At 37.8% G+C, this 26,302-nt stretch overlaps 1 protein-coding gene across 5 annotated transcripts in view; it reads right to left on the reverse strand.

Annotated features, from left to right (window-relative positions):
• The window catches only part of NBEAL1 (neurobeachin like 1), a 79,876-nt gene extending 54,123 nt beyond the window's left edge, over nt 1-25,753 (reverse strand). For 3 of the 5 annotated variants that reach the window (XM_053982970.1, XM_053982967.1, XM_053982971.1), the window contains exons 1-7: nt 24,930-25,494; nt 9,921-10,012; nt 4,606-4,767; nt 3,208-3,289; nt 2,892-3,019; nt 1,975-2,057; nt 315-400 (exon numbers count right to left, since the gene is read on the reverse strand). In XM_053982970.1, coding sequence (XP_053838945.1) covers nt 315-400; nt 1,975-2,057; nt 2,892-3,019; nt 3,208-3,289; nt 4,606-4,767; nt 9,921-10,012; nt 24,930-24,980 — 684 coding nt within the window. In that variant the 5' untranslated portion in view covers nt 24,981-25,494. Of the gene's footprint in view, nt 1-314; nt 401-1,974; nt 2,058-2,891; nt 3,020-3,207; nt 3,290-4,605; nt 4,768-9,920; nt 10,013-24,929; nt 25,495-25,650; nt 25,677-25,707 lie in introns of those variants that run through there. The other 2 variants (XM_053982968.1, XM_053982969.1) reach the window with 2 other exon arrangements.
• Between the last annotated feature and the right edge of the window lie 549 nt (nt 25,754-26,302).

The raw sequence follows: 26,302 nt of genomic DNA on the forward strand, positions 1-26,302 counted from the left end.
CACAAAACTTCCATCTTTGCAGGTGGGAATTCCTAATCTAGTTATGCACATTTTTTTCTTTAAAATATTACACTAAGTTCATATGAACATGTAGTTGTTCTAAACAGCAAACGTCTATGGTTACTTGAAATTGGGATCCAGCTTTTAGTATTTAGGTATTATTGCCCAGAATGATCCCGAAGTTTCTAAGACAAAAATAATTAATCATGGATAATAAATTCTTCTCATTTACAAGTTATGGAGTATTTAAAAGTCCTAAACAAGGAACAAGCATCTGGCGGTTTCAGCAGGTGAAAAGTTCAGAGTATACTTACCTGACCACCAGCCACAATAGCTCCAAAGAGATGCAGCAGGCAACATTTCAGGCTTTCCTTGAGATGTTCACTTTCTTGAAAGCATTCTGATTAAATAAAAAGGAGATTTTTCTCAAAAAACCCCCACCAACAAATAATAAAAAAACCCTCCTCTATTCCCTGTCATCATACAAATTAAAAAAAAAAAAATCAACTCTATCATCTCCATTTGGTTTTATATAAAACTCAGACAAACACACCAATTCCAGCATTATCAAAGTAACACATTACCACATTTATCAGGAATTCACAGGGCCACACCTTCAGCTTGCTTAAACTTCCCATGCCAGCTGTTGCTAAGCTTACTTAGATGATCAGACAGTTAGGGAGCTAGTACCACCACTCCTTGACTTACAGCCTCTGGATCTTTGTAGAACTTCAGACAAATTGAAAAGAGCAGTACCTAGTAGATTGTGAAATCATTAGGCTCGGTAGACTAAAACCACCCCCCCTCAAATTAGTCCTGGCATGGCAGGATGCTTAAGGCACATGCTCAGCAATTTCTTACTCTGTCCTTTCTGCCAACTGGTCAACAAGCAGAAGAGCATCTGCTGGCTAATTAGCACACTTTTAGCTTGGTCACATTATATCATATTTAAGAGACTTGGGAGGAACCATGGGGCAAGGCACTGAATGGAGAGGAGAGAACCTACAGATGACATTCCTCAGTAGCAGTCTTTAGAGTGGGTTTCCAATGCTCTGGCACGTAGATAAGGGCATTTTACTGGCAGCAACAATTTGGTCTTTTTGACAACTATCCTATTTTTTGTACACAGCAATGGAATATCAAGGAACAGGAACTGTGACTCAAACCTAGAAAAATCAAATCCATAAATGCTACCACTCCATGAATAGAATACCTTTTCTTTTTATTTTCAATTAAAACTAAGTTAATGGATAGCTGCAAAAAGGGCTGATTTCACTCCTTCACCGCCCATCCCTCCAGCTTGTTCCTGCTGCTTCAATTCTGTAGGCACTAGCACTTTGGTATGCTAAACTGGCAAACTACCTGGGCATCCCACATTCTTGAGATTTAAGTATAGAATATGGACATGTAAGTTCTTCTGTTCCACACAACCTGTAATCGTAAGAACACATGAATTCCAAAGCAGTCATCATGATATTTAATGACTTAACGAGAGAGAAAATTGTTTCCCAAACTCGAGGCCAAGGATCATTTGCTAGTTGAATGGCACAGAGTTTCATTTTTTCTAGCTGTTAAATCATATTAAAGAGACAGACGTGCATGAACACTCCCCTGAGATTATTTTTCCATGACAGTTATCAGCACAGTTACTACAGGCATCTCATGTGCAATCACTATGTACCACAACAAAAAGAAAAGCTGGCAATTCACAGAACCAACCCTACTAAACCACATTAGGCACTGAAATAAAGAAAAATGCTTTCAAAGATGAGCAGGAATTACAAAATAGCAATGCTCAGAGCAAAGAACAAGTACAAAAAACAAACAACCAAAGTAACCCACTATATTCAGTCTCAGAAAGCAAGTAAAGGACTTTTACATTATCAGGCATGCTTAGGAGAAAGTTACTTGGGCTCACTAAGTTCATTCCTCTACAGAAAACTATTTTTTAACAGGCTGTTAAGTAATACTTACGGTAAAAAAAAGGGACAAACTCAACAGTGAGGGAAGCTGGTTTATACTTCTGTCTGCTTCTTTCAACTGTACTAAGGAAACGTCTGCAATTACATTAGAAAACATACACCAAAGAAATCAGACATGATACTTTTGTTTATTACTTACTTATTAATTTATTACTTATAATATGAATTTATAATATGACATAGTAGAAAACACTGCCATAAATCAGGAGTTTTCTTTTGCCTACAGGATGAAAGAGCATAGTGAAGTAGTATTTCATCCTGAAGACATGAATCACAGCTAATCTCATATTCAGTACACACTTAAAAAAAGTCTTAACATTTTACAAAATTGTTTAGTTAAAAACACAAAATAGAAAAAAAACAGCATTCTCTTATTTAGTCCATGCTTACTGTAACTAAGCCACCAGGTAGAATGCCAAATTTCTTGACCAAGCCATTTTAAATGGGCAGAAAACATTATTATGAGTTCATTAGGCTGGTGAGAACACAATAAAATTGAAGGGATGCAATGTTACTGATACACTTATAAAATTATTTTCAAAGATGCAAGTTATCTACACTGTGAACTTCAATAACTTCTTTTGCCCTAATTCAAGCAGGTCTGCCCACCACATTCTTTTTGGCTTCTTTGTTTGACTAGTTTAGAAAGATGGTCAGTTTTGGAAGGAGAGCATAATGTAAGCACCTTTGTGGTGATCAGTTACAACCAATCACCTCCTCATATATCCTCAAATTTAATTTTGTTTTAACTTTTATATTAACAGTAAAAATATTATAATTTTTGAAAGTTATTTAAATCATATCCAGTTTGAGAAAGCATAACATATTTCTGTGGTGTGATTCTGTTGATTCATGGTTAAAGCGCTCATAAACCACAGAATTTACAATCCTGTGCTGGTCCACACATACCCTGCAATTCGCTGCCTCCAGTTTCGATATGGATCATAGAGACTTTCACAGAAAGCCAATGCATGTCTCACAAATTCTTCTATGGGTGTCTGATCCTCCACTTCTTTCTCTTTTGTTTTGCTTTTTAACTGAGGAGAAAAAGAAAGCTATGGTCAGAAAATTTCCAGAAGTTGAAAATTAATCTTGATCTCCCCTAGAACAATTCTGAGCCTATGAATTGTTCCCCACATAACACTATTACTGAAAGAGCAGATCTCATAAAAAGGAGCAAGAGGTATCGGATGGCAGAAATAGACAAGAATTATTAACCACGTACCTGCTGAATGTACAACGTAGTCATGGTGATAACATGGTTAATGTACGAACACATCCCAATCTCTTCCACATTAGCCAAATTCCTGCAAACAACATAAAAACAACAGACTGTACACAGTGTACCATTTGAAGCTAGTTCAAACAATGTTTGTTTTAGCATTCTGTCTATACTCATACAAAAGGATACCAGCATTTCAAAAATACTTTCCAAAAGACTGTACATAATTAAATGTTTATTTCCGTCACCATTACAGAGCTCACACATTTTCATCTAACAGGAAGAAAGATTCAAGTCACTGTGCTACAGGCCAATTCCATCTGGAATCTGGGGTTTCAGAGGTTAAGCAGATTCCCAGGACACCCTAAATAGAAAGCTCAGAAATGGCATCTGATAACAAAGACAATAACTTCCACTTTACTAGTACACACACTTTCTAAAACTTTAAGAAACATAACCTAGAAATATTTACTCTAAATTCTCTGGAGCAAAACAAACACCTAATAAATTATTTTAGAAAATAAAGCAACAACAACTAAGAATTTCCCAGTTTTGAAGTTACAAAGATCAGATATCAAAGCGATGACATAGGAGAACTTTTCAGCAAGTAAAGGTGACACCAGTTTGTAATTCAGAAACACAATACTACCATCCACTCAGCTTATATTCAATATTCCAGGGTATTTAAACACTGCCATACAGCTCTTCGTATAATTTCAGAGGTAAGGTGAGACAAAGCATTCAAAAATGCTACTTCAAATACTCCTCAGTAAAGGAGAGTCTCTATTATATTTTATCCCCTTCCTCTCTCTAACTGCATTTCGCAACAGCAAACTGAAGAAATAGTGAGGAATAGATCCCTAAAAACTGTTTATTCATTTGTGTCAACAGAATTACACTATCAGGCAGAAGTTTCAGAAGGAAATCAGCTGCATGAGTAGTGTAATAATAAGTTTCACAAGCTGTTTATAGAATTATAAGCATGTTAAGAATGTGAAACAGTTCTTCCTGTACAAGTCCCTTGAGTTATTTCATAGCTAACAGTTGTTAGAGTGCACCTTTTCTTTTAAAAGTATTTCTTATACGAGGTACATCATATCTTGAATTCCCATAGATTTATCTTCTACAGCTACAAAGAATTTAGTGTTTAAACCCCTTCTATTTCTATTGCAAACATGATTACTAAGATGACTGCATTGCTCCCCTCTCTTTTATTCCCTCTGCCTTTATTCTGAAGATTGTGAGAAGTGTTATTTCTCTGTATCTACTGGAAGGTATCAAATCACATAATATGTGTCATTAAAATCTATATTTATAGGCTGCATCAAGATTTCTTAAACAAAACAACAGCCTTGCTGAGGTAACAATTAGAAACAAATAAAAACAATTAGAAACAAATACCTGCAAAGGATGATAAAGAATTTCACCAGTAAAAGTGACAGAGTCTGCTGCTGCTCTTCCAGGCCATCTGACATTTTCTGGACACACTGTAGCAACTGGAGCCTGAGGACCTGAAGAATGTTATCAGGAAGCAGCGATATTCCTGGCGGAATGTCGTCCACCCTAATGAAAAAAGCCAGACACCAAATTGTTAATCATACAAATGCCAAGCTGCCAATTGATTCCCATGTACTCATGTAGTGTTCCAGTCAGTTCTGTGGGTAAGGTCATCCAACTGACACATCACAAACACTTTCTAATGAGCCACAAGGAAATGTCTGGTGGCAATATACCAGCTTGAGCTGTCTTTTTCCCAGCAATGAACTACATTAAAAAAAAAAAAAGTTTTCAAATCCATTAAGTGGCTTCCTAAATCCTCCTCCATGCAATGACCTACCTTATTTGCCACAAAGAAATCACATAATCTTCATCAGGTAAAAAGGTGGCCTGGGAAATACCCAGGGACAGCCACAGTGGAATGAAACATGAGAACAAAACATATGTGGAAGAACATTTTCAACTTTCTACTGAAGATTAAGAGTGTCCAAATAAATTAGATGCCAATTATTGCATAGTTATTGAAGTCCAGCTGGTATTCATCCACAGTGAACCTCATGTCGTTCTTACATAATTTTGTATCGCTTTTTGAAATGTATCTTTTGCCTATTGTTTTCTGCAAACTAAAACATTTTTAGAAACATACCAGGGAGAACCAAGACATGAAGAAAAGAATGGGTTTATTTGTGGTTTAATTTTTTTTTTCCAGTTATCCAAAACCAAATAAGAAAGTGACCAGGAACAACCGTTTCAGAAACAGACTTCATAAAGAAACCCATTTCATTAACAGTATAGAATATACAGATCTGTAAGAACATTTTTTTGGGATGAAAACTATTCATCCACTGTTGCACATGCTAAAAACAGTTAGCCTTTGGCAGCAGCTGTTTACCCTGACACGTCCTCTATGAACTCTATAGGAAAAGGAAGACACAAGCAAGAGCATTTACAGCTTACAAAAGCCTTCAACACAGCCAAAGCCAGAGGAAAGTTACAACAAAAAAATTCAGCAAGCTCAAACCCTCACTAATACAACTGCTGCGTATGTTGCATCTATGCAAGAAAAACCACAAAAAAGATGTGTAGAAATGCAGTGACTACCCCTATACAACATGATCTCTATTATTTGAGGAAAATGGAGAATAATCCATTGTTTAGCTTCTAATGTTGAAAAGGAAGCCTTTAGAGGAGGGAAAATCAGAGACTCAGCTTAGTAAAACACCTAGATAGGTGTAAGTGACAGAAAGCTCCCATATCCTAGAAAAGAAATGTTACCTACGCTTATACAGACAACCATCTACTTCAATCCCGTGCCTCTTCACACAGTTGTGCAATTTGCTTTTCAGATTGTGGAATTCAGAATCTCAAGTGATTCAGAGCATTGTAACACAAATTTTATAGCCTAGGCTCTAAACTGATAGCAACACGAACCACATAACTGAGAGCAACTGCTTTTTTTTTAACACAAATGCCAAGAAAGAAATTTTAATTTCTGTGATAGCAACTTCACCCCTTAAGATGCTGGCAGATCCACTCTCTCTACAAGCACGGTTTCTCATAATATGATAATTCAGATTCTGTATTTCAGATTCTGATAATTCCCTCTCAGTATTAGGAAAACTGTAATTTTTGACAGCTGAAATCGTATCTCCAGAAGTTAATTCCCTAAAATGGCCAACAAGTCTTTTTCAGTAAGATCATGAAATGCTTTACAAGAGAGCAAACAGCATACCCTTCATGCCTCACATCCCAAAGAATGTTTTCTTTGCAGTAGCTGCCTGTGTTGCACAACCCATGAGAATTTAGGAGAGATGTGTGAGATGTGTAAGGCATGAGAAATCCAAACTGGCATTACACAAAATTAATATACTGTAGAGAATATAAATAAATGTAAATATTTCTAAACAATCAAGCTTGTTTTCACCCCAGACCAAATTACTGCTATAAAACAAGGATTTAAATTTGTTGACACGTAGTACCAATTTTTCCCAAACAGACTCACTGTTTAAAGTACTCCAAAAGGAAGAAAAAAAAATTAATATAAAAAAACATACCCTATCTGACATTGTTACTTGACTGTTGGTATCCTACCTCAAAAATATGAGAAAGAACTTGACACATTTGGGATCTTTTTATTTATCATTTCCTTCATGATGTTAACATGGTTATGCAGCCATACAAACTATGTCAGGTGTCTGAAAGGGAACTGAACCATCTGTACACTGCAGGCACCTATTCCAGCTCAAACACACCCTGGGAACTCTCCTCCACCAGTGGTAAGCACTTGGAAACAAACTGCTGTAGCAAACCAGGCTTTACTTTTCAACAATCACCATGCAATCACAGAAACCGTGTAATCAGCATTCCTATCACGTTTTCTGCATCATTTTTATGTTTGTTTGAAGTCAGCAAGTTAATAAAATACGGTTTCTATGGTACCTTGTATGAGCTTCCTTTAAGCTCGTTTGCTCAAGATCATGCAAACCAAAAGCAGAAAAAAAAGTATGACAACACTCAGGAGGCCTTTGTTATTTTTAAAAGTATTGAATCAAATGACAATTCCTCTTCAATGAGGAAAAAAAATCCTCACACCAGCTGGTAAAGGTTTTATCCTTTTTATGGTAAATACATATGACATGGATACGTGTTTTGAGGGAAATAACAGACAGACAGGTGTGCTGGTCTTTCGTGCTCAATGATCAAACCATTAGCACAGCTATATTCACCTTTTCAGCAAAATCATTAATAACATCATCAATGAGCCATTTCATACAGAGTACAGGCACAAAGACAGGGGTAGAACTGAAGCTGTATAAGCCTATAAGCTGCATAACTGTATAAGCTCTATTTACACAGTCAAATCATACTGGGTACACACACACTATATTTAGAGGCTTCCTAATTCTGTACTGCTTAGCATCTTTCACATTTCCAAAGCAGACTTGAGGAAATTAGATATTCTCATTTATAGAAAAAAAAAAAAAAAAAAACCCTTATGAGTTAAATCAGCAAGTGACAGTGCCAATTAAGAGTCCTTTCAGGAAAGAAAAAAAAAAACCCAAACCAAACCTGTAATAGAATCTTTACATTTCTTAAGTAGTATTTTCTTGGATGCTAAAAACCCCCACATATGTTTTAGATTTACAAAATTTCATGCCTGTTTTCCAAAAAGTTAGTTGTGTCCAGCAATCTGTACAGGCCTAAACAGTTTCTTATTATTTCCTGGCATTAGCTCTTCACTACACAAGGTCTTTCAGGCATATAGCTGTAAAACACACCAAGATTTATAGAAGGAAAAAAAGAAAAAAAATATTGGTGCAGTCAGTTTCTCCTTTTAGTTAGCATCATACATTTTTAAGACCAATAGACAGAATTAGTTGTATTATAAGGAATTCAGTTAAAAAATAAATAAATAAATAAATAAATAAAGTGAGTCCACAGGGTCCTGTGGCCCCTGGAAATCAACATTTGGCTGTTCCACACTGACCTACTTTTCTTTTTCACGGGCCCAGTAATAATGTTTTCACAATGTAAAGGCCTGCAATGCAAATTGATAAAGCCCAAAAAGATGCCACTTTTCACATGTCTGATTATATCACAAATGCACGTATGGGCAGAAATTGCAATTCTTTGTTAATTCTAGTATCTGATCACCATGGGTTTTCTTATTGTAGACATAAAAGCACAGGAATGATCTGCTTTCATCCCTATGTTGTTTTGATGCTTTTTCTTTACATCTGTTACACAAACGAGTCCAAATCCACATGGTTCTATTCCTCCAGACTAAATCACTAATCCTGTCATTAAGCTCAGCAAAACACACATTTTTACACTCACTAAAGTCACCATTTACCACAATGAAGATGCTGCTACTGTTCTACATAACTAAGCTTTATGTTGCTGAAAAAAAACCCAACATGAAAACCATGAACACATACACTAAAAACAATTAAATTCAGAGTATAAATAAATTTTAAAAACTTAAAATCAAAGTACCAAGAGATTCTTTTCCAGTGTTCGTATTCCAATACTAAATAGTATGTTAAAGATAACCTGTGTTGAAGGACAAACTCTTCTCCTTAACTGAACATATTAAGATGCATTTTTGACACTATAAAGGAATAAATTTTCAGAAAGAGCACAGAAATAACCTGAAGGTCTTCTTACTGATAGTTGCACTGTACATTTTGCACTCATATAGGCATTATGAGGAAAATTTTAATACAAAGACCTGGGAAGTCTAGGTTTTATCTGCTGAGATCCAGTTGCAGCATTCTTCATTTCCTTGTAACAGCTGAGGCTATCACTTGCACTTCAAACAGGATCTGATCCAAAGCCCATTAAAGAATTTCCATTGATTTTAACAGGGCTTGGAATGCAGCCATCATGCAAGGAGCACCATTCTGTGCTTTCAAACACCATTGGTGGTATCAGCTACAATACTGACACCAGTACTCATGAAGTCTGAATTCTTTAACATTTCGTTTTTCTTAAAATCCCTAGTTTATCCAAGCACCCCAAAAGCAAGAGAAAACATCCAATGCCTAAGTTTTTACTCCTCATTTTCAAAGTTAGACATGAAAACATAATCATGATAACAGAACATACAAATTTAAAATACTAAGTATGAAATTCTGAAATTAGGCTCCAATAGACCCTCGTGATTATAAGTGGGAGCTTTTGGTGAGAAACATGAAGGAAGTCAGCAATACTCTTACCCTGAAGTCTCCAAGGATGCAAGGAAATCACTCTTAAGTCTATAACTGGTGCATATTTTAATTTTTAAATGTTTTCAGCTAATATACCCAAATCTTTCATTGAGAATTTCATTCACCCTTAATCTTAAAGTAATCCCTGAAATAAAATTACAAATTCTTTACCTACACCTTGCTTCTCTTCTGTCACTGCTGATGCAGATAGTAAACACTACTATCTGTGTTTACTATCAAATAATTATGAGGAACACAAGGAATAACAATTATATTTCTATGAGCAAGAACAAGAAGTACTCATGCCAATTTCCTAATACAATGCAAATACAAGTATTTGCCTAGTTTCATCATTCCCAGCCCAAATTGACCTTCAAATGAATGGGAGTGCCACTTGACAACTAAACAAACTTTTGTTTGAAGGCAGCACTGCCATTGAACAGGACTGGGCTCTCAGCCAGGTCTGTTTCAGATATCAGGAAAAATGAACAGGTCTGTAATTCTACATACCTCGTTGGCAGCTTCTCAAAGTCCACATCCAGAAACTGTTCATAGCTAGACACAAAACTATCCAACCAGAGCTTCAGGTAATCTGGATCTTTCTGTAAAAAAGAAGAGAACATTAGCCACTATTGCACTCAAGGTCATCTATCAACAACTCTGTAGTATTGCCTCAAATAAAAAGTTTTTATTTAATGCATTTCAACTGGGATAAAGGAGGGAATACACATTTTTTAGAACCAAAAGAAAAAACAACCATTGGGTACTTTGAAATTTTCAGCCACATTGTGCTGATGGGACATTTTTGCTCTATTCATTAGTTTATACATCTCCTCTTCTTAGCACCAGTGTCAACCAAAGCATTTTAGCTTTTCCCCTCATAAACAATCTTAACTTATTCTCCAGAGTCATCCATACCAGCTTTACAAACTTAGTAGAATGTGGTCTAGTCTTGATACCATAGATACTAGTACACAATACTCCTTATGGCTCATAAAATTAAATAAGAACCCTAACAGCAATCCTAATCACAAAATAATTTCCTTTTTGCTTCACTCATAGGTCAATATGGCAGATAACAGATTAGAGACAGATGGTGTTCAGAAAGACAATGTAGAAACTATGACTTGCCTATTAGATAGCTATTAAACAGCTAGAAAATTATATTTAAGCTTCCTAGTTGTTCCTAGTAGAGCACAAAGACTGTTTGTGACCAGCAGTCCTTGGGGCTAGACACTGTCCCAGGAACTAGAACAGATATTAGACCACTGCAAACTACACAGGGAAATTCTTTCAAAATAGGCATTTGAGGTAGTCTTACTTTAGAAATCAAGCTGCTTAATTTTCAAAAACAAGTTGCCAGCCCATAGCTAACATACTCCCCTGCCAGGACTGTGCAGTCTTGTCCACTAACACACATGCACATAGTCCCATATTCTACACCAAAAATAATTTTCAAAAGTTTTAAATTTTTTGCCAGAAGTATTTGAGATTACAAATGATTTCTGAATCCACTCCACAATTTATAACATTTTGCAGAAGTTGAAAACATTTTTATCCTTTTCCCTCTTCTGTATCTCCTCCCTTTTGTTTGTTGCCTTTATATTACCACAGATGTTCCCAAATAAGATAATGTTTCTCTGTAGAGTTAAGATTGAAGAGCAAACAGTGAATATCTCTAACACATGCTCTTCTGCAGCAATGTCAGTGCAAAAGAAAGAGTCACCAAGAAAGACTGACAGAGTCCTGTCAGTGTAAATAGCTACCTATGAAAGAGCCCTCCACAGGGGAAAAAAAATCAAACAAAAAGTTTAAAAAAAACCACACAAACAAAACAAACAAACAATGACAGAATAAAATAAAATCATAAATCCAGAACCTTAAGTGGTGCAAAGCTCTTCTCAGAGAATCTTTCCACAGCAAGTACAGGAGTTATGAAGCACGGGAACCCCCTCCTCATTCTAGACTTTACCCTCCTCTGTGTCCCCAGAAACCACCCTCAACTCAAGCAAGAAGTGTCAGAAACATCCAGACACAATTTACTTCACTATCACTATTAATTATATATAGAATGTGTTCAGGTACCAAATAAATGTGTTCAGTGCCAAATAAAACCCTCAGCTAGATACATTTCTTATCTGATTATTCGCTTCCACTGACTTTACAGCATTTTCTTATTCACTTTCCTAATTGTCTTATTTCCCCTTCTGCTTAATTCCTAAACTCTCCCTCCTTCATAATCTTTCTTCTCCTTATCTCTGCTTTTATTCACTTTTCAATTATTTAAGTAATCACTCCCTTTTTCTGTTAAAAATTTGTCAAAACAGCACTATGTTCTGAAAGTGTAACGTAGCCTTGTTCTCATGTTTAATATGCACTGAACTACCAAATGGTTAACTTCTCAAACACACCTACCAATTTTCCTCAACATGGAATTGCAAAACACAGAATGAAGGAAGTGGTTGAGATAAAGAATAATTTCAAGATTTCCAAGCTACTCATTTAAGCTACAGAGTTTGTTGGATTATCACAAGTAGGTGAGTATAGAATACACATTTCTCAGATTCAGACAGCAAACATATTGAAAATCAACCCAGAAGTTAGACAAGAAGACTTGCCTAAAAGAATGCAGAAGTAGTAGAAGACACTGTCTTCAGACAGCCCAGCTTTTCAAAAATGTTCACGTTTAAAGCTTAACTTTCTTGTATTTCACAGCAAGTAATTTTAGCTACAAGCAAACTATTTCTCAGGATCATAAAGTCAAGGGAAACCAGGATACCATTTTAGTAATAACAACAGAGCTCAGGCTACAAAGGACAAAGCAGCTACAGGGATGTAATGAACAGAAATGTTGCCATACCCATGTGTCCATACCTCTGATTATAATGGCCATATACATGTGCAAAAACTGACCTTAAGAGACATTTTCCCCGTTCAACAAACTGCTTCTTCACTGGCATGAGAAACTTCTCCTTGAAATCCTACAAGAAATACTAGATTGATTCTATTCATATTCCCAAATTAAAACTGTTTGTTGACAGAGCAACAAACCTGGTAAAGGTTTTATCCTTTCTATGGTAAATATATATGACATGGATGTTTTGAGGGAAATAACAGACAGGTGTGCTGAGCATTAGGCTCATTCCTAATTGCTAACAGCAAACTTGTGCAGAAAACCTGTTTTTCTTGGTTACCATGAAAGAAGATGTGCAAATAACAACATTATCTGACTTAAAATTGCTTTAACAAAAGTCAAGGATGAGAAAAGGGGAAGGGTAGGGCAAAAGACAAAATTATATTAAATGCCTGCTTGCTCCTTTTTAATAATACAGCCTAAATGAGTTTCAAGCTTCTTTATCTTTGAACTCCAATGCCTTTGCAAAGCTATCAGTACAGACTGGGAATAACAGAACACTGGCAGACAAAATATGCAAGGAATAGCACTTATACAGATGGCAAGAGTAAACCACATGTTATGAAACAGAAGTTTTTGCCTACCTGTAGAGCACATACTGCTCAATTTGCTTTGCCACTAGAACTCCTCCTACTCCTGATGAAAACTAAGGACTGCTGTACTGTTTGATGATTCCCTGCAGCACACTATTCAACCCAACTCCCTTCCACCTCAATCCCCTGCCAATTAATAATGTAATATTCCAAGTTTTTTAAATAATCAGATTTTATATCAAAGTACCAGGTAGCACCACTGGTATGTGCCAGGAGAAAACAGTTTATGCAATAGCTAACTCAGAGTCAAATCTAGAGATTTCCATCCAAGCAACACCACTAACTCAAAACCTCTTGGACAATTTTTTTTTTTAAACCATGAAGGCAAAAAAGTAAACTAGATCACTTAGCAACATGAGAAACACCAAGAAATGGATCTCCATTATACACCAGCTAACAGAGACATGCCTCCTTTTCCAGAAATGAACAAAAATGAAGACTTGTGAAGCAGAAGTTCAATCCAGGAAAAAGTGACAAAATATTTAGCAAATGGGCTACAATTAAGATATTTCATTATAATAATGTTAGAAACAGAAGCTATAAACAGTTTTCAAACTTCAAATCTGAGCCAGGTTTTCTTTTTTTTTATTAGCAGCAATCATTCCAGATCCTAGGCACCAATCTCCTGTTGAAAGCTGCAAGAAAATCTAGATTTTACTGAAGCAGTTTTAGGAAAGGAAACTGAAAATGGTAAATGTTACCCTTGGCAAAGTATATATAAATGTCCTAAAACACAGCTAAATATATACAACCTTTCTGAAGGCCGGCCTACATGAGTCAGATGCATCTTGCATTCTTCCAAACCAAAAGCATCATAGTTTAGGAGAAACAGAGTCTTTTTACAGTGGTTTAATATTCCAAGTTCATAATAAAACCAGGCAGTAATAACAGGTATCAGCTGTTTTGTTTACACTGTGATTTTATGTATAATGCAATTATCCCACCCAGCATCTTTACCTTGAACTGAACTTTTTCTTGAGGTCAGCTGCTCCCACTTAATCTGGAGTTTAAATTTGGTGGAATGAAAAACGAAAAAGAATGTATTTCTGTTAAGTCCTCCCCCCACTCACCTTTTCAACAATCCTCTACTGTCCCACGACAGAAGTGGTAAACCATATTAACAGCAGAACACAACCTTAATTTAACATGAATACATTTGTGTTCTCCAATGCCAGATCAACTTTCCAAGCCAGCACATGTTGCAATATGACAAATATCTGTGTTACTAGATGTCAGAAGAGAGCATCCCATGGGATCCATGCTGCTACTGAGGGCAACAAATCATAGAACTGCAAGCTCAGTTCCACCTGATTCACTATAAATTGTGAGCTATTACATTACATCCGTGGTCCTCCTAAGGAAGCAGTAGAACACCAGAATAAAGCATCATAAATACTCAGAAGCCTTGCTACCAGCAGAAGCAGCAAAAACTATGGAATGTATTTCTCCTCTTTGAAAATTACACTTTTGTTATCATTCTGCAGAGAGGCAGCTGGAGGCTGTATGTCAGAAAACAGCTCCAAATTGTTTTCTGTGGTGCTGCTTGAAGATGCACTTTTAAAGCACAGTTTACAAAGCAACGTATGCTTTGGTAATACACCACAAGGCTAAATTGTGATAAACCAATGTGAGGATTGGTATTCTTTTCCAGCCCCACCACACACACTCTGCAGACATTTCCTGTGCGAACAGCAAGAAATCAAGAAGGATATTTTTGATTGGTGCAGCAGCAGTAAAAGCAGGAAGAAGCCTCTAGGTGTTAATAAAATACCTTTAATCAGTTACAACTTTCCAATTACTACAAGATAAGAAATGCTTTCTGAAACCTTAAAGCCATCTAAGTTACAAGCCTAAGCTTTTCATTTATTTACCTGAAACCTGCCTAGCTTTTGTGCAGGACAAATTTATGTAACTTATTTGAATAATAATTCACATATAGAAACTGCATGCCTTAAAACTTCTGGAAGATAATTTCCCCATGGTTTGAACTCCAAGAAGGTAAACTATAACTTAAGTCAGCCATTTTTCTTCATAGTGATAAACAGAAACAACTACAGTTTTAAAAAGGCTATCTTAAAGGTGTCATTGTAAGAAAAGTGAAAATCTATGAAAAAAACCCTGAAAAATAAAGAGCCCAGGAGTATAGAAGTTCTTTTGCTGATAGCCCCAAGTTTGCAGAGGCTATGCTTTGGCTTCTGAGCCCAGCCCATTGTAATGAAAGCCTTTCAAAGTGCTGTAGCAGTCACTCACATGCACTAAAGCAAAGTAAGTCCTTTGTGCCTATTAAATCAAATGTAGCTCAGAGCAGTCGAAAGTGAAAACTCTTCCTTGTTCCTTCCCTTCCCTAAATACCTCTGGTTTTCATTAAAAAAACAAACAAATAACCCAAGTAGCACAATGACACACCACCCTTCAGGCCTCCATTTCCCTAAGATCCTCTCAGCACAATAAGAGTTGCTCTAGCTCTTTACACTTTAAAAAAAACACTGCCAGGACTGAGCAGTGGAGTGTTTCTAACAGGTACTGAAAATAACCTCAAAAACCACTCCAAACCATAACAAACTAAACTCATCTCCCACAAAACAGCCAGAGGGTTTTTTTTGGTCCCCAGTAGGCACTGCGATACCGTGACTGAACTCTGCCAAACAATGATGAAGATTCCCATGGAGTGTTGGCACTTGTAATATGGATGTATAAACTCCAGCAAGGCTGTTCTTACACGTAGTGGAGCTGGGAAACAAGCTCCCAATTCACCACCTTCAGCACTGAACCACGCTGAGGCAAAGCCCATAGCCCAGTGGGGATCTGCTCTGATGCCCTTCAGACACACAGGCTTCTCTAAGGCAATGAAGTGAAAAGAAACTACAGCCAAAATTTACACTAGCCTGGGACAGGCTCTTGTCTTTGATACACTAAATTGTCTGGAAATTACAAGAGCCTTCTCTAGTCTTTATGAAAACTGATTAAATGAATTATGAAAATGTTCTAATACACTCATTTTTCAGTCTATGCAAGAAGGTCACGAGAAATGTTTGAACCAGTATAACATTTTTTATACCCATTAAGAAGCCAGGTAGTACTAGTCTTACAGCTAGGAAATATATTCCCTTATGTATTTATATAAAGGGTTTATTTTAGATTTAGTAGTAACTTCCATTTCTACTAAGGCTTCAGGCAAAGAACTGGAAGGGCAATGCTCAGTAGGTTTTTATAGATGCATTCAGGAAGTATTAGTTGCTAAAAACAAAAGCTGGATCCACCCGAGGCTCTTTGCAGGGTCACATTCCATGCTCTAAAGGCAAAAATTCCCTGCAGGGCAGTTCAGAGTCCAACATCAGACAAGCCCAACTTGTTGGACAAGGCAGTTGTTTGAAGTCGTTAAATTTAACATGCAGCCATCAAACAGCCAGCCGGGTCTGACTCCTGTGCTAGCTCTCAGTCAACCTTCAAAGTGGATTTCAGCTTAGAGCACAACCATAAAATCTCACTGGCATTGGTGTTATCATAGGTAATCCCCCATCCCCAAGCATTTTATTTAAAATAAGAACAATCTTTTGGTGTCAAGGTTCAATTAGACTTACAAAATGTCGTATTAGGAAACTAAAGATGAAACATTGCCTTTAGATCACTGGTGAGTTTACTCATCATTAAATTAACTGAAGTAGTCTGCATAATGCAGAATTGCAGAACATTTCTCAACACTGTTTGAAAGAAACTATTCATCTGGGAATTAGAAGATTTGTGTTAAGGGAGCTCTTTCCTCTTCACACTTTCAGACATAAAAGGCTGCATTTCCAGCATGAGAACTCCTAGCAGCCTTTACTTTGCAATATGACACAGCGCTTATACATTTTGTGAACCTTTCATATAAAATGCCAAAACAATATATGAAAAGCTTTGTTATAGCAGCAACACCGCAGTTAGAATTAGTAAAAGACTTAATGATAAACCATTGTAAACTGGCATAACTGCCTTGATAAACTCAATCAATCAATCAATTCTAATCGATTAAGGAATCACCTTTGGGCTCCATTATAACCAAAATACTGATTTTTGAATCAGTGGATCCAAAAGAAGAAAAGCTCTTGGCAAGTAACTAAAAATCCCCGTTTTCAACATTCACACAAGCATTCTGTTGCATTTCCATAATTAAAAGGAAAAAGGGATGTAGGGTGATGCTTTGTTTTATAAATGGAAGGTGCAGTGAATCATGATAGAAACAACTATTTTGGGACAAGCTAAAAATTCTCTTTAGCATAGGGATTTATACCAAAATAAGCCTATAGCTGCCAATCGTGATAAAATTTAGCTCACAAACTTTAAAGTCAAGTTTAATATTTTTCTTCCCATTTCAAAACAAAAAATATTTTTAATCTTCTAGTATTGCCATAAGTTAAAGATAATCCAAACACTTTTATTCATTTTCCTTTTTACTTCAGATCTCCAACAAAACTAGAAAACCAAAATGAAAGAATTTTCTTACTAAAATAGAAATAAAGCCTCTCATTTTCTTTCTCTTGCCTTTTTTATTGTTGCTGTTGTTTTTGAATGATGATACAACTACAGCCTTGTAGCTTGAAATTGGCATGTGGCTGATGCCATCCATGGGATGAATCTAATTAATGTGAACTCAGATTTTCATGTCTTTACATTTGACAGAAAGTGCCACTAGGCGAGCCCCATGTACAAGTTGGTATACCCTATTTCAGCCTTCTGGAGTCCACCACACAGAGCACTTATCAGGAAATTACCATACTGTAACAAATTACATTCTATTAACATTCTATTTTCCCATCAAATTTGACCTAGTGAACCAACTGGAAGCTGTATTTTAAGAAGAACAAGAAGCACCCTAAATAATTCAAAGGTAACTAAAATAACATTATGTCATAAGTCTACAGTGTCAAGATTAGCCTAAATTTAATGAAAATTCAAACTATACCTTATACAAGGCTTTAACTCTTAATTGTTTATAAACTCCAAATTATGCCATTATTTTACATGAGAAAAAGGTTGAATTTTAGCACCAACACACACAAAGTCAGCTTTTGCCCCACTGAGTTTCTAACTTTCAATATAGTGCAAAGGACAATACAAGTTTATCATGGACAGAAAGGAAGCAGGATGGTGCTAAAACAGTAAAACATCAGCCTATTTCACCATATCAACAGCTAAGCATTGTCTGGCCATGTCTTCCAGCAGATAAAGCTTGAGAACTGGAGTACAGCTTAGCAAAAAAAGTCTGTGTTTGTTTCTAAGTGTCATGTGATTATACCAGACTAAACTAAAACCAATTTCTGTATCTTGAGCTATGGATTTAACTATTTGGTTTTGCCTCCACAGTTTCACCTGGCCTTACTTTAGCATCTGAAGCTGAACTATACACTAAAGGTATAATTCATGTATAGACTGAAGGGGTATCATTTAAAAATCCCAAATCCACTTTTCAAAAGCACACACACACAAAAAAAAAAAAAAAAAAAAAACAAAAACCACCTCAAAACACTCAAACACACTAAAAAAAAAAAAACCTCAAAAACTATGGCATAGCAGAATATGGGTTACTTGCCCAAATGCTGTTTGGCATCCACTGCACTTCTGCTGGTTCAGTTTTTAAATGATCAGCACAATTAACTAGAGCCAGATTTCTGTAAATAACTCACTTGTTTTCAATGCCCTGCTTTACTCCCAAGAGCTTTACCCACCCACAATGTATTTAATATCACTTATTCCCATTGCTTACTAAAGGCAAGTGTAAACCTCAATCATAAATTGGATTATGCTTTAAATATCAGAGAATGCATCAACATGCACAAACATCTTACCAGCACAGAGAACTCACAGCTAATATTTAGATTTGCAGATACTTGGAGAAGCCTGAGATACCAAACTGAAGACAGGGTTTATGAGAATAAACAAATACAGTTTTCATTTCTTGATGTTCCCTATCGTATCTCCCATCGTCCTCCACTGCAGCCTCCCATTTAGTAGAAGATAAATTGGAAAAGTTAAACTTGAGCAAATTGGTGGTTTTTTAAAGGTGCTTATCTGTACTGTTGAGATGTGCATATTTTCATGTTTGTTCCCCTACTCACATATAATTCTTTCAGCAAGAAAAGCTCAGTAATTAGAGAAGCTCTTCTCTCTTCTACTAGCTACTAGCAGCTGTTTAACCTTTCTGAAGCCTGTAAATATTTTAGCAGTATCTACTGACAACATTTGGATTCAGGCCTTAAGCTCCAATGCTGTTCAATGAGCAGCTACCAAGCCTTTCTCTCATTTCAGAAATCAGCACAAACATGCTACATATTTGAGTTTGATTTGGCAGTATTCTTTTATCAGGACACACACCATCCCCAGATCTGCCCAGCTGAGCAAGTTAAAAGAGCCATAACTCAAACACACACAAAAACCCAGGGTTTGTTAATTTTGCTCTATATTAGAGCATCAACACATAAAACCAGAAGCCTGTGTTTATAGCTTTGTGACATATCATTCAATTTCAGAGACATTCAATTCTTTAATATCAATAAAAGCTTGATCAGAATTATTATTTGTTGGCATGTTCAGAACTGAATGTTTCTTACTGATTCTGTAAAGCACTGATCCACAAACCCATAGACATGTGGAAAGTCTAACCTCAGTGTTGGACACCACTAAAACCCTGAATCAAAAACATGGACAAACCTCAGACTACATTATTCAGTAGTAGCCGCTACATAGATGTACTGCCACATATATTACAGAATAAGCAACAATAATCTCTTTGTAGCTTGTAAAAACTTACGGTTTTCTTACATCTTTGCATATTTAGATTTATCTGCTGCCTCACTGCAACATGAATCTGCATTTGCTGTGTCAGTCTCTGTTCTGTGTGTGAACAACTACCAGCACAAGGTCACCCTGGCCCATAATTAAGGAAGGAAACAGCCACTCAAGAGACTGATGTCTCACATACTGATGTCAGCTATTTATATGAAAAGTTCTATATTTGTAAATATCAGAATTATGTTAGTTCTTGGACTAGGACACATTCTCTTTAAATAGCAGTTAATTCAGAATTGAAGACCGACTGTTGTTTATCTCTCTCCATTCTTAGTTCAGCCTCTTGAATAGAGACAGAACAAAGATATTTTTGCCACCACAAGGCCACAAGTGACTTGTGACATGATCTTCTACAAGTTACACTCCCTAGGAATGCAGAAATTTACGCAAAACACTCTAGAAAAGATATCTTACAAGACTTTACTCACTAGTTTCAGCAGAAGCATGAATTTACATGACAGTGAATTATGAAAAACTACTTTTACTGAGCATTTGGTTTGCTCAAACATTCATCTAACTGTAAGCTGAATACTTCTTTATCAAATCTAACAAAGGCAATATGTAGCAATGTGATCTGCATCACTGACAAATCAGCAACTGCTCAAGAAGGAAGACAAGGGCAAGCCAAGTCAGGATGAGATCACATTTGGGATGCAATGGTCAGTGTTTCACATGGGGCTTACAATTCAATGTGAATGATTATCATACTCTTGTTGAATTACATGCTTGTCACCACAACAAAGCATAATTTGGCTTAAAGCACATTTCTCTGAGAAACAATGTTACAATATTAAATGAGAAGTTATTTATAATATATAGATATCCCTCACTGTGTCAGAGAGAAAACTACAACATTTATCTCAATACAATCAGATTTTTTAAAAACAAATGAGAGATAGAGCACAAGGTAAGAAAGCACATTTGAGATAACAGCTTACGCACAGGTCTGCTGCTCTTAACACAGCAAGGGATGTGACTGTCTCAGTTCTCTGCATTAGTGAAGACCAGATCATTATGATAGCTAACACAGAGTCCCGACTGTATCAATGACACTAAGGCTGAATGCTCCCTCTCGAAAATGAGAAACACAGGCTCCAAACTGAGTGAAGAACATTCACAGCTTTCCCTTCAAATCATTGTGTCATCTCACAGGAAAAGGCAGTGTTTAAATTAAATCAGGGCTATATTGAAGACAAGAGTGTAAGAAAAAGCTCAGAACCACTGTAGTATCATGAAAACTGATGTGAATATGGCATTTAAGTGCTTGTATTAATGCCTTTGAAACACCTTTTGAAGGCAACTAGGATCACTTATTTTCACAGACTAGAAAAATCTCCATATAAAACACTTTCCGAATAAAATCCAAAATATCAGAAACCCTGACATCCTTTATGTCTAAGTCTGAAATACCTACCAGAACAATTGGAGATGAACTACATATACTTAAAATCTTACAGATAGGACAGAGGTTGAATCTCTTTAATTTGAAACTGCAGCAGAGGTTACTTCAGAGGACTATGAAACAGAAATAAATTTTCTATACTGATATATAATTAATATCTAATAAAAGGTTAATCAACCAATATTAAAATAGTAATAGCAATACTACCATAGTAATATTGCAGCCATGACAGTCTAATGTTACAAGACAAAACTGGTAGATTACCTCTGTCACATAAACCCAAAGAAGTCACAGACACACATGAAAGCATGTCCTTTTCGTCTACCTCATGGAGCTCTACTCCTGCTGTACACTTACATTAGTAAAGCATTTTCAGATATCTGCTCTATATGCACTTATAGAAGAAGTGTTCCATGCTCCTCTGTAGGTTATCGAATGCTTTTACATGGCAATCAACTGGAAAAAACTTTTGCTTTCTATTCTACACAATTCAATTATCTTAAAAAGCTCATTCCAATATTTGGATGAGAAGACAGCAGTTTACATCCATTTCAATATTTGAGTAAAGGCATTGTACATTAACAGTTCATTGAACAGAAAAAATCCCCCAACCACTAAAACCATTTGAAACTGAAAATCATCAGAAAGTTACATCCTTAACAAGACACTCTTTGCAGAAACTTTAACAATTAACAATTTGAGAAAAAAAAAAAAAAAAAAAAAAACCAACCAAAAAAGACTCAAGACAAAAACAGACTGTGAATAATACAACATGGTGGCAACAATTCCAGTGACTCAAATCTAAATTTTACTAAATCTAATGAAGTTTTAAACTGCTTCTGTGCAACATCAGAAGTACTCTAAATCAAACGTGGCTACTACTTTCATCTGTAACAGCAGGTTGCAATCTGTAGCTTTTAGGGAAACAGAAGGAGAAAAAAAATCCAAAAACCAAATCCCACCCTTAGATTAGAAACTGCTAGATGACAACAACTGAATACCAACTAAAACCAAACTCTTGCAGACACTCAAACATTATCTTAAAAAAAAAAAAAAAAAAATTTAAAACCACAAACAAAAAAATCTCACCACAATAACAACAAAAAAAACCCAGAAAAATTAAACCACCTTATACATGGTGTCTTCCAAAGATTGCTCCTGCAAAGGCCCTGCCCTGCCTAATCTGCCCAAATCTCAAATTCCTCAACTGCACAAAAGGTAATGAAAATGGAGAAATGCCTTCCTAACGTTACTTTGCACAAAACTAAGTGTTGCAACTGACACCTGATGCTGCCAGAGATGTCAAGGGATCACAAAGAACAAGAGTCATGACCCAGGATTGATGGTAAGATGGTAACACAGCATTATGTAGCACTTGAAAGCCGTGAAAAGCCTTGCTGCTTTAGCATAGGGTGCCGTATTTAAAAGATTATCATAAAGGACCCGATTATCAAAAGACAAGACTATTAGCAACAACTGGAAGCATTACAAAGGAGTAGCTTGGATTTCACTGTTTCTGTAGCTAACAAGGCTGCAAAAGCTAAAGCCACATGTTTGGGATTTGTGGCACAATAAATTCCTACCTTACTCAACTATAACTCTCCAGCCATTTTTCTAGTTTGAAGAATTTGCCTAGCTTTATTTCCCAGGATGTCATTCAGGGACAGTCATTGCAGTGCAACAGCTTCACTGGGCAGTTCCAGGTATAAACAACTTTTCTCTAAACCACTATATCCTGTCACTGGTAATTATTGCTACACCTTCCCATTCTGCTAGATGTTCTGAGAAGAACAAAGCACAATACACAGATGTTTCCAAGTGGACCAAATAAACTAGTTTATATTAAGGCTTCCCACATTTTACATCCCAAGATGGAGACATAACTTCTTGATCTGCTCTTAACTTCACCAGGCTTAATACTCTAATTCTAGATGCCTGCCTCAAGCAGAATAAGATACCATTTTAACCTGGACCAGTTGAGAGATAAGGAAAAAAAACTGTTTTGTGTCTAACACTTCTTGAAAAAGTGAAGACTCCCTTTTTCTGTATCATTCCAGTTGCCCTCATATGTTGAAGACACTATTTTATTTTTAAAATATATGCTTTGTTACTTAGGAACAAGCCTTTATCTACAAACAAATTCATTTAATCATGCCCTCAATATATGGGTCTGAAAGATAAAAAGGCCAAGAAGGTCACTGATAGCTAATGAGGAGACCAAATAGATGAAAAGATGATTTTTTTCAGAAAGCCCATCCTCTGCCACCTGAGATCTGAGTAGACTGTGGGCACATCATTCCCATAAAGAAACTGAACATCCCCTAAGTGATCTAAACTACACATTTTAAATAGCACTCCTTCATGCAAACTTCCTGCCATGTGAACAACATGGAGACGGATAGCACACAATCAATCTGAATGAAAGGTTCCAGCAAAGGGGGAGTAGATCCAGGACAGACAAAAGAATATTTTAAACAACAAGGGAGGAAAGAGCCAAAGAAGAGCCAAGCAAAGAAATTCAGAACTTGGCTCATCTCTGCGGCCTTAGTGTCCCCCAAAGCTGAGTCAAGTCTGGATTCTCTGAGTGTATTCCAAGTGCATTTGCTCCTCTCACATCGATGAACTCACTGGCAAAACATCCATCTTCTCCAGTGCTACTCCATTTGCTACTGCCATTATCATTACTACAGTGGTTTAAAAGGCAAAGGTTCAACCCAGCAGATCACTCACACGGGGAGCAGTAAGAACTGATACCGCACTGTTACGCTTGCACCAGCTTTAATAACATGTAGAGGATTAATGCTGCACAGTAATTAGGAAACAGTACAATTAAGACAAGTACTTTGTGCACTTGTGTTAAATGGTCTGTACTTAACATCTCACATTCTACGCTCTTGCGATGGGCATTCTCTAGAAATGAGGTGGGAAGAACAAGGGAAGGGCTGTTGTACCCTTAATGTCCTACTGGATTGGAGACTTAAAGAAACTGAAATACAAACGAAGCATGAGACTGCAAAAATGCAAAACAAAACCAGAGAATAAGGCCATCAAAAGCTACCCTTTTCACTGAACTCCGGTATGACAGTAGATCAGTCCTTTCCTCCACCTTTACAGCTGGTTTTTTGTATGCTATTTATTTTACAGCTACCTATTCCAATAATCTGCAATCCAATTTCTCTACATACTCAGCACACCCAGCAGCAATTAGGACATGTGCTTTAAACACATTAATTGCTTTACATTATAAAATGCAAATGGAGGCAGGATAGCATTTTTGTATTATTTCTACCAGGTGAAGGAAATTCATTACTAATGGAGTATGTAGATATTATGGCAATAGACAGCAAAGGCAGACTCTGGAGCAACCTCATAAATCTGCTCTTCGGAAAGGGTTTTGTTAAAAAAAATTAAATAAAACTGAAGCTGTTCAGAAATCAGTAAGTAAAAAGCTAAATACTAGGCAGCACTGAATTAAATTAATCCAGTACAGCTTAATTGCTATAAAATGAAGAATTATGTAAATGTATGCATTCACAGTTAAAATATATAGCTACAATAACTGCTTAAACTGACGCACGAACACTGCAATTCTCATCTCAAGCATAAAAAAGACCAACCTGAACAGCAAACCATGGGATGAGGCTGTAAATAGTCCAAGAAGTGCAATTACATCCTTTCAGAAGCTAATAATGTCTATGTAATTTCCAAGAAAAAAAAGCTGTTACAATTTAAATACCCGACTACCAAACAAGAGAGGATAAAAGCAAACAAACACAAATATTTACCTTATTGCAGTAAAGCATCCAAAGCTCATACAGCCTCTCTCGGGATGCCATTCCTCCCCTTCCTCTTCCCGTCGATCCCAGCTACTTTTCTCTTCAAGATCCTACCATGCTCAGTTCCCAGGTGCTCTTCCCACAATTTTGCTTTATTATCAGTTATATCATAACCCGAGAAGACGCCAAGTAACACGGTCTCAGTCTCTCCTTTTCGAGTAAGCAACGAAGTGCAACACAAGCAACTGCAGACAAGTGTCAAGCATGTCCGTTCTTCGCCAGCGCCGCTTCGGTTTTAATCTCTGAAAGTGAAAACATACCCTTCAGGCCTTCGGTGGAGGGAGGAAAACAAATCCGCACTTAAAGCCCGCAGACAACCTGGGGACTCGGGCGGCGGCAGGTCGCACAGCTTTGCTCTCTGACACTATTCCCGGTGACGGAGAGGTCTGGCGATTAGTGTTCGTGGCGCTTTCTCGCTTTTGCAGGGGGGGAAGCCGCAGGGCTGCCGAGCGGTGCCGCCGGAGCCCCGGGTACCGCCGCTCCCGGCCCGGCAGTGACAGCCGCTGCCACCGCCCTTCTGCCCCGGCCCCCGGGCTCCGCGGCCGCTCCGGCCCCCGGCGGGCCCCGCAGGCCAGCGGCTGCCGGGCAGAGCCGCGGGGCGCAGGAGGAGCCCCGCGCTGCACCACCGCCCGCTCCCGGCCGGGACCGGCCGCCCCGCGCCGCCACCTACCGCGCCCCGGCCTCCCCCAGCTCCCGCCGCGCTCCCGCGGCCTCTCCCGCAGCCTACCCGGGCCGCGGCGAGTGGCGGCCGGGCAGGAGGGGCCGAGCCTCGCCACATCGCCGCCCCACCCGCGCTCCCGCACACGCCCCCGGCCGCCGCCGAGGGGCGTGGAAGCCGCGGGCGCCATCTTGGTAGCGGGCAGGGGCAGCGCCCGCCCGGGGCAGCCGGGGCGGGGGCAGCGGCGGAGCCCCGGCGGAGGAGGCGAGGCGCGGCCCGCGGCGCCTCACCCGCAGAGCCGGCGGTCCCTGCCGGCCTGCGCCCCTCGGCCGCACCTGGAGCGTGCCCGTAAAGAATCAGCATCCCCATCCTGAGGAGCTCAGAAAACCTCCGCACTGCTTTGCTTCATAAGTAATAAAGGTTACGAAGCACATACACGTATTTTACCTGTGTTCCGGAGAGGCCTACCAGCATAGCCTGTGGAGCATGGATATACCCATACAGCCAGCCTGCTGCCCATGTAAGGCAGCCCCCTCCCTTGTATACAGAGTTTGCATAGGACTAAGGAACCAAAGTTAGAGTTTATCAAAAAAGTTAGATTTCCAAAGGACAAGTGCAAAAAGACATCCCTCCGCTTGTGAGTGGCCCTGCCCGAGCACACCGG

The sequence above is a fragment of the Vidua macroura genome, chromosome 7 (genome assembly GCF_024509145.1).
Source record: "Vidua macroura isolate BioBank_ID:100142 chromosome 7, ASM2450914v1, whole genome shotgun sequence".
In the NCBI taxonomy this organism is placed as follows: domain Eukaryota; kingdom Metazoa; phylum Chordata; class Aves; order Passeriformes; family Viduidae; genus Vidua; species Vidua macroura.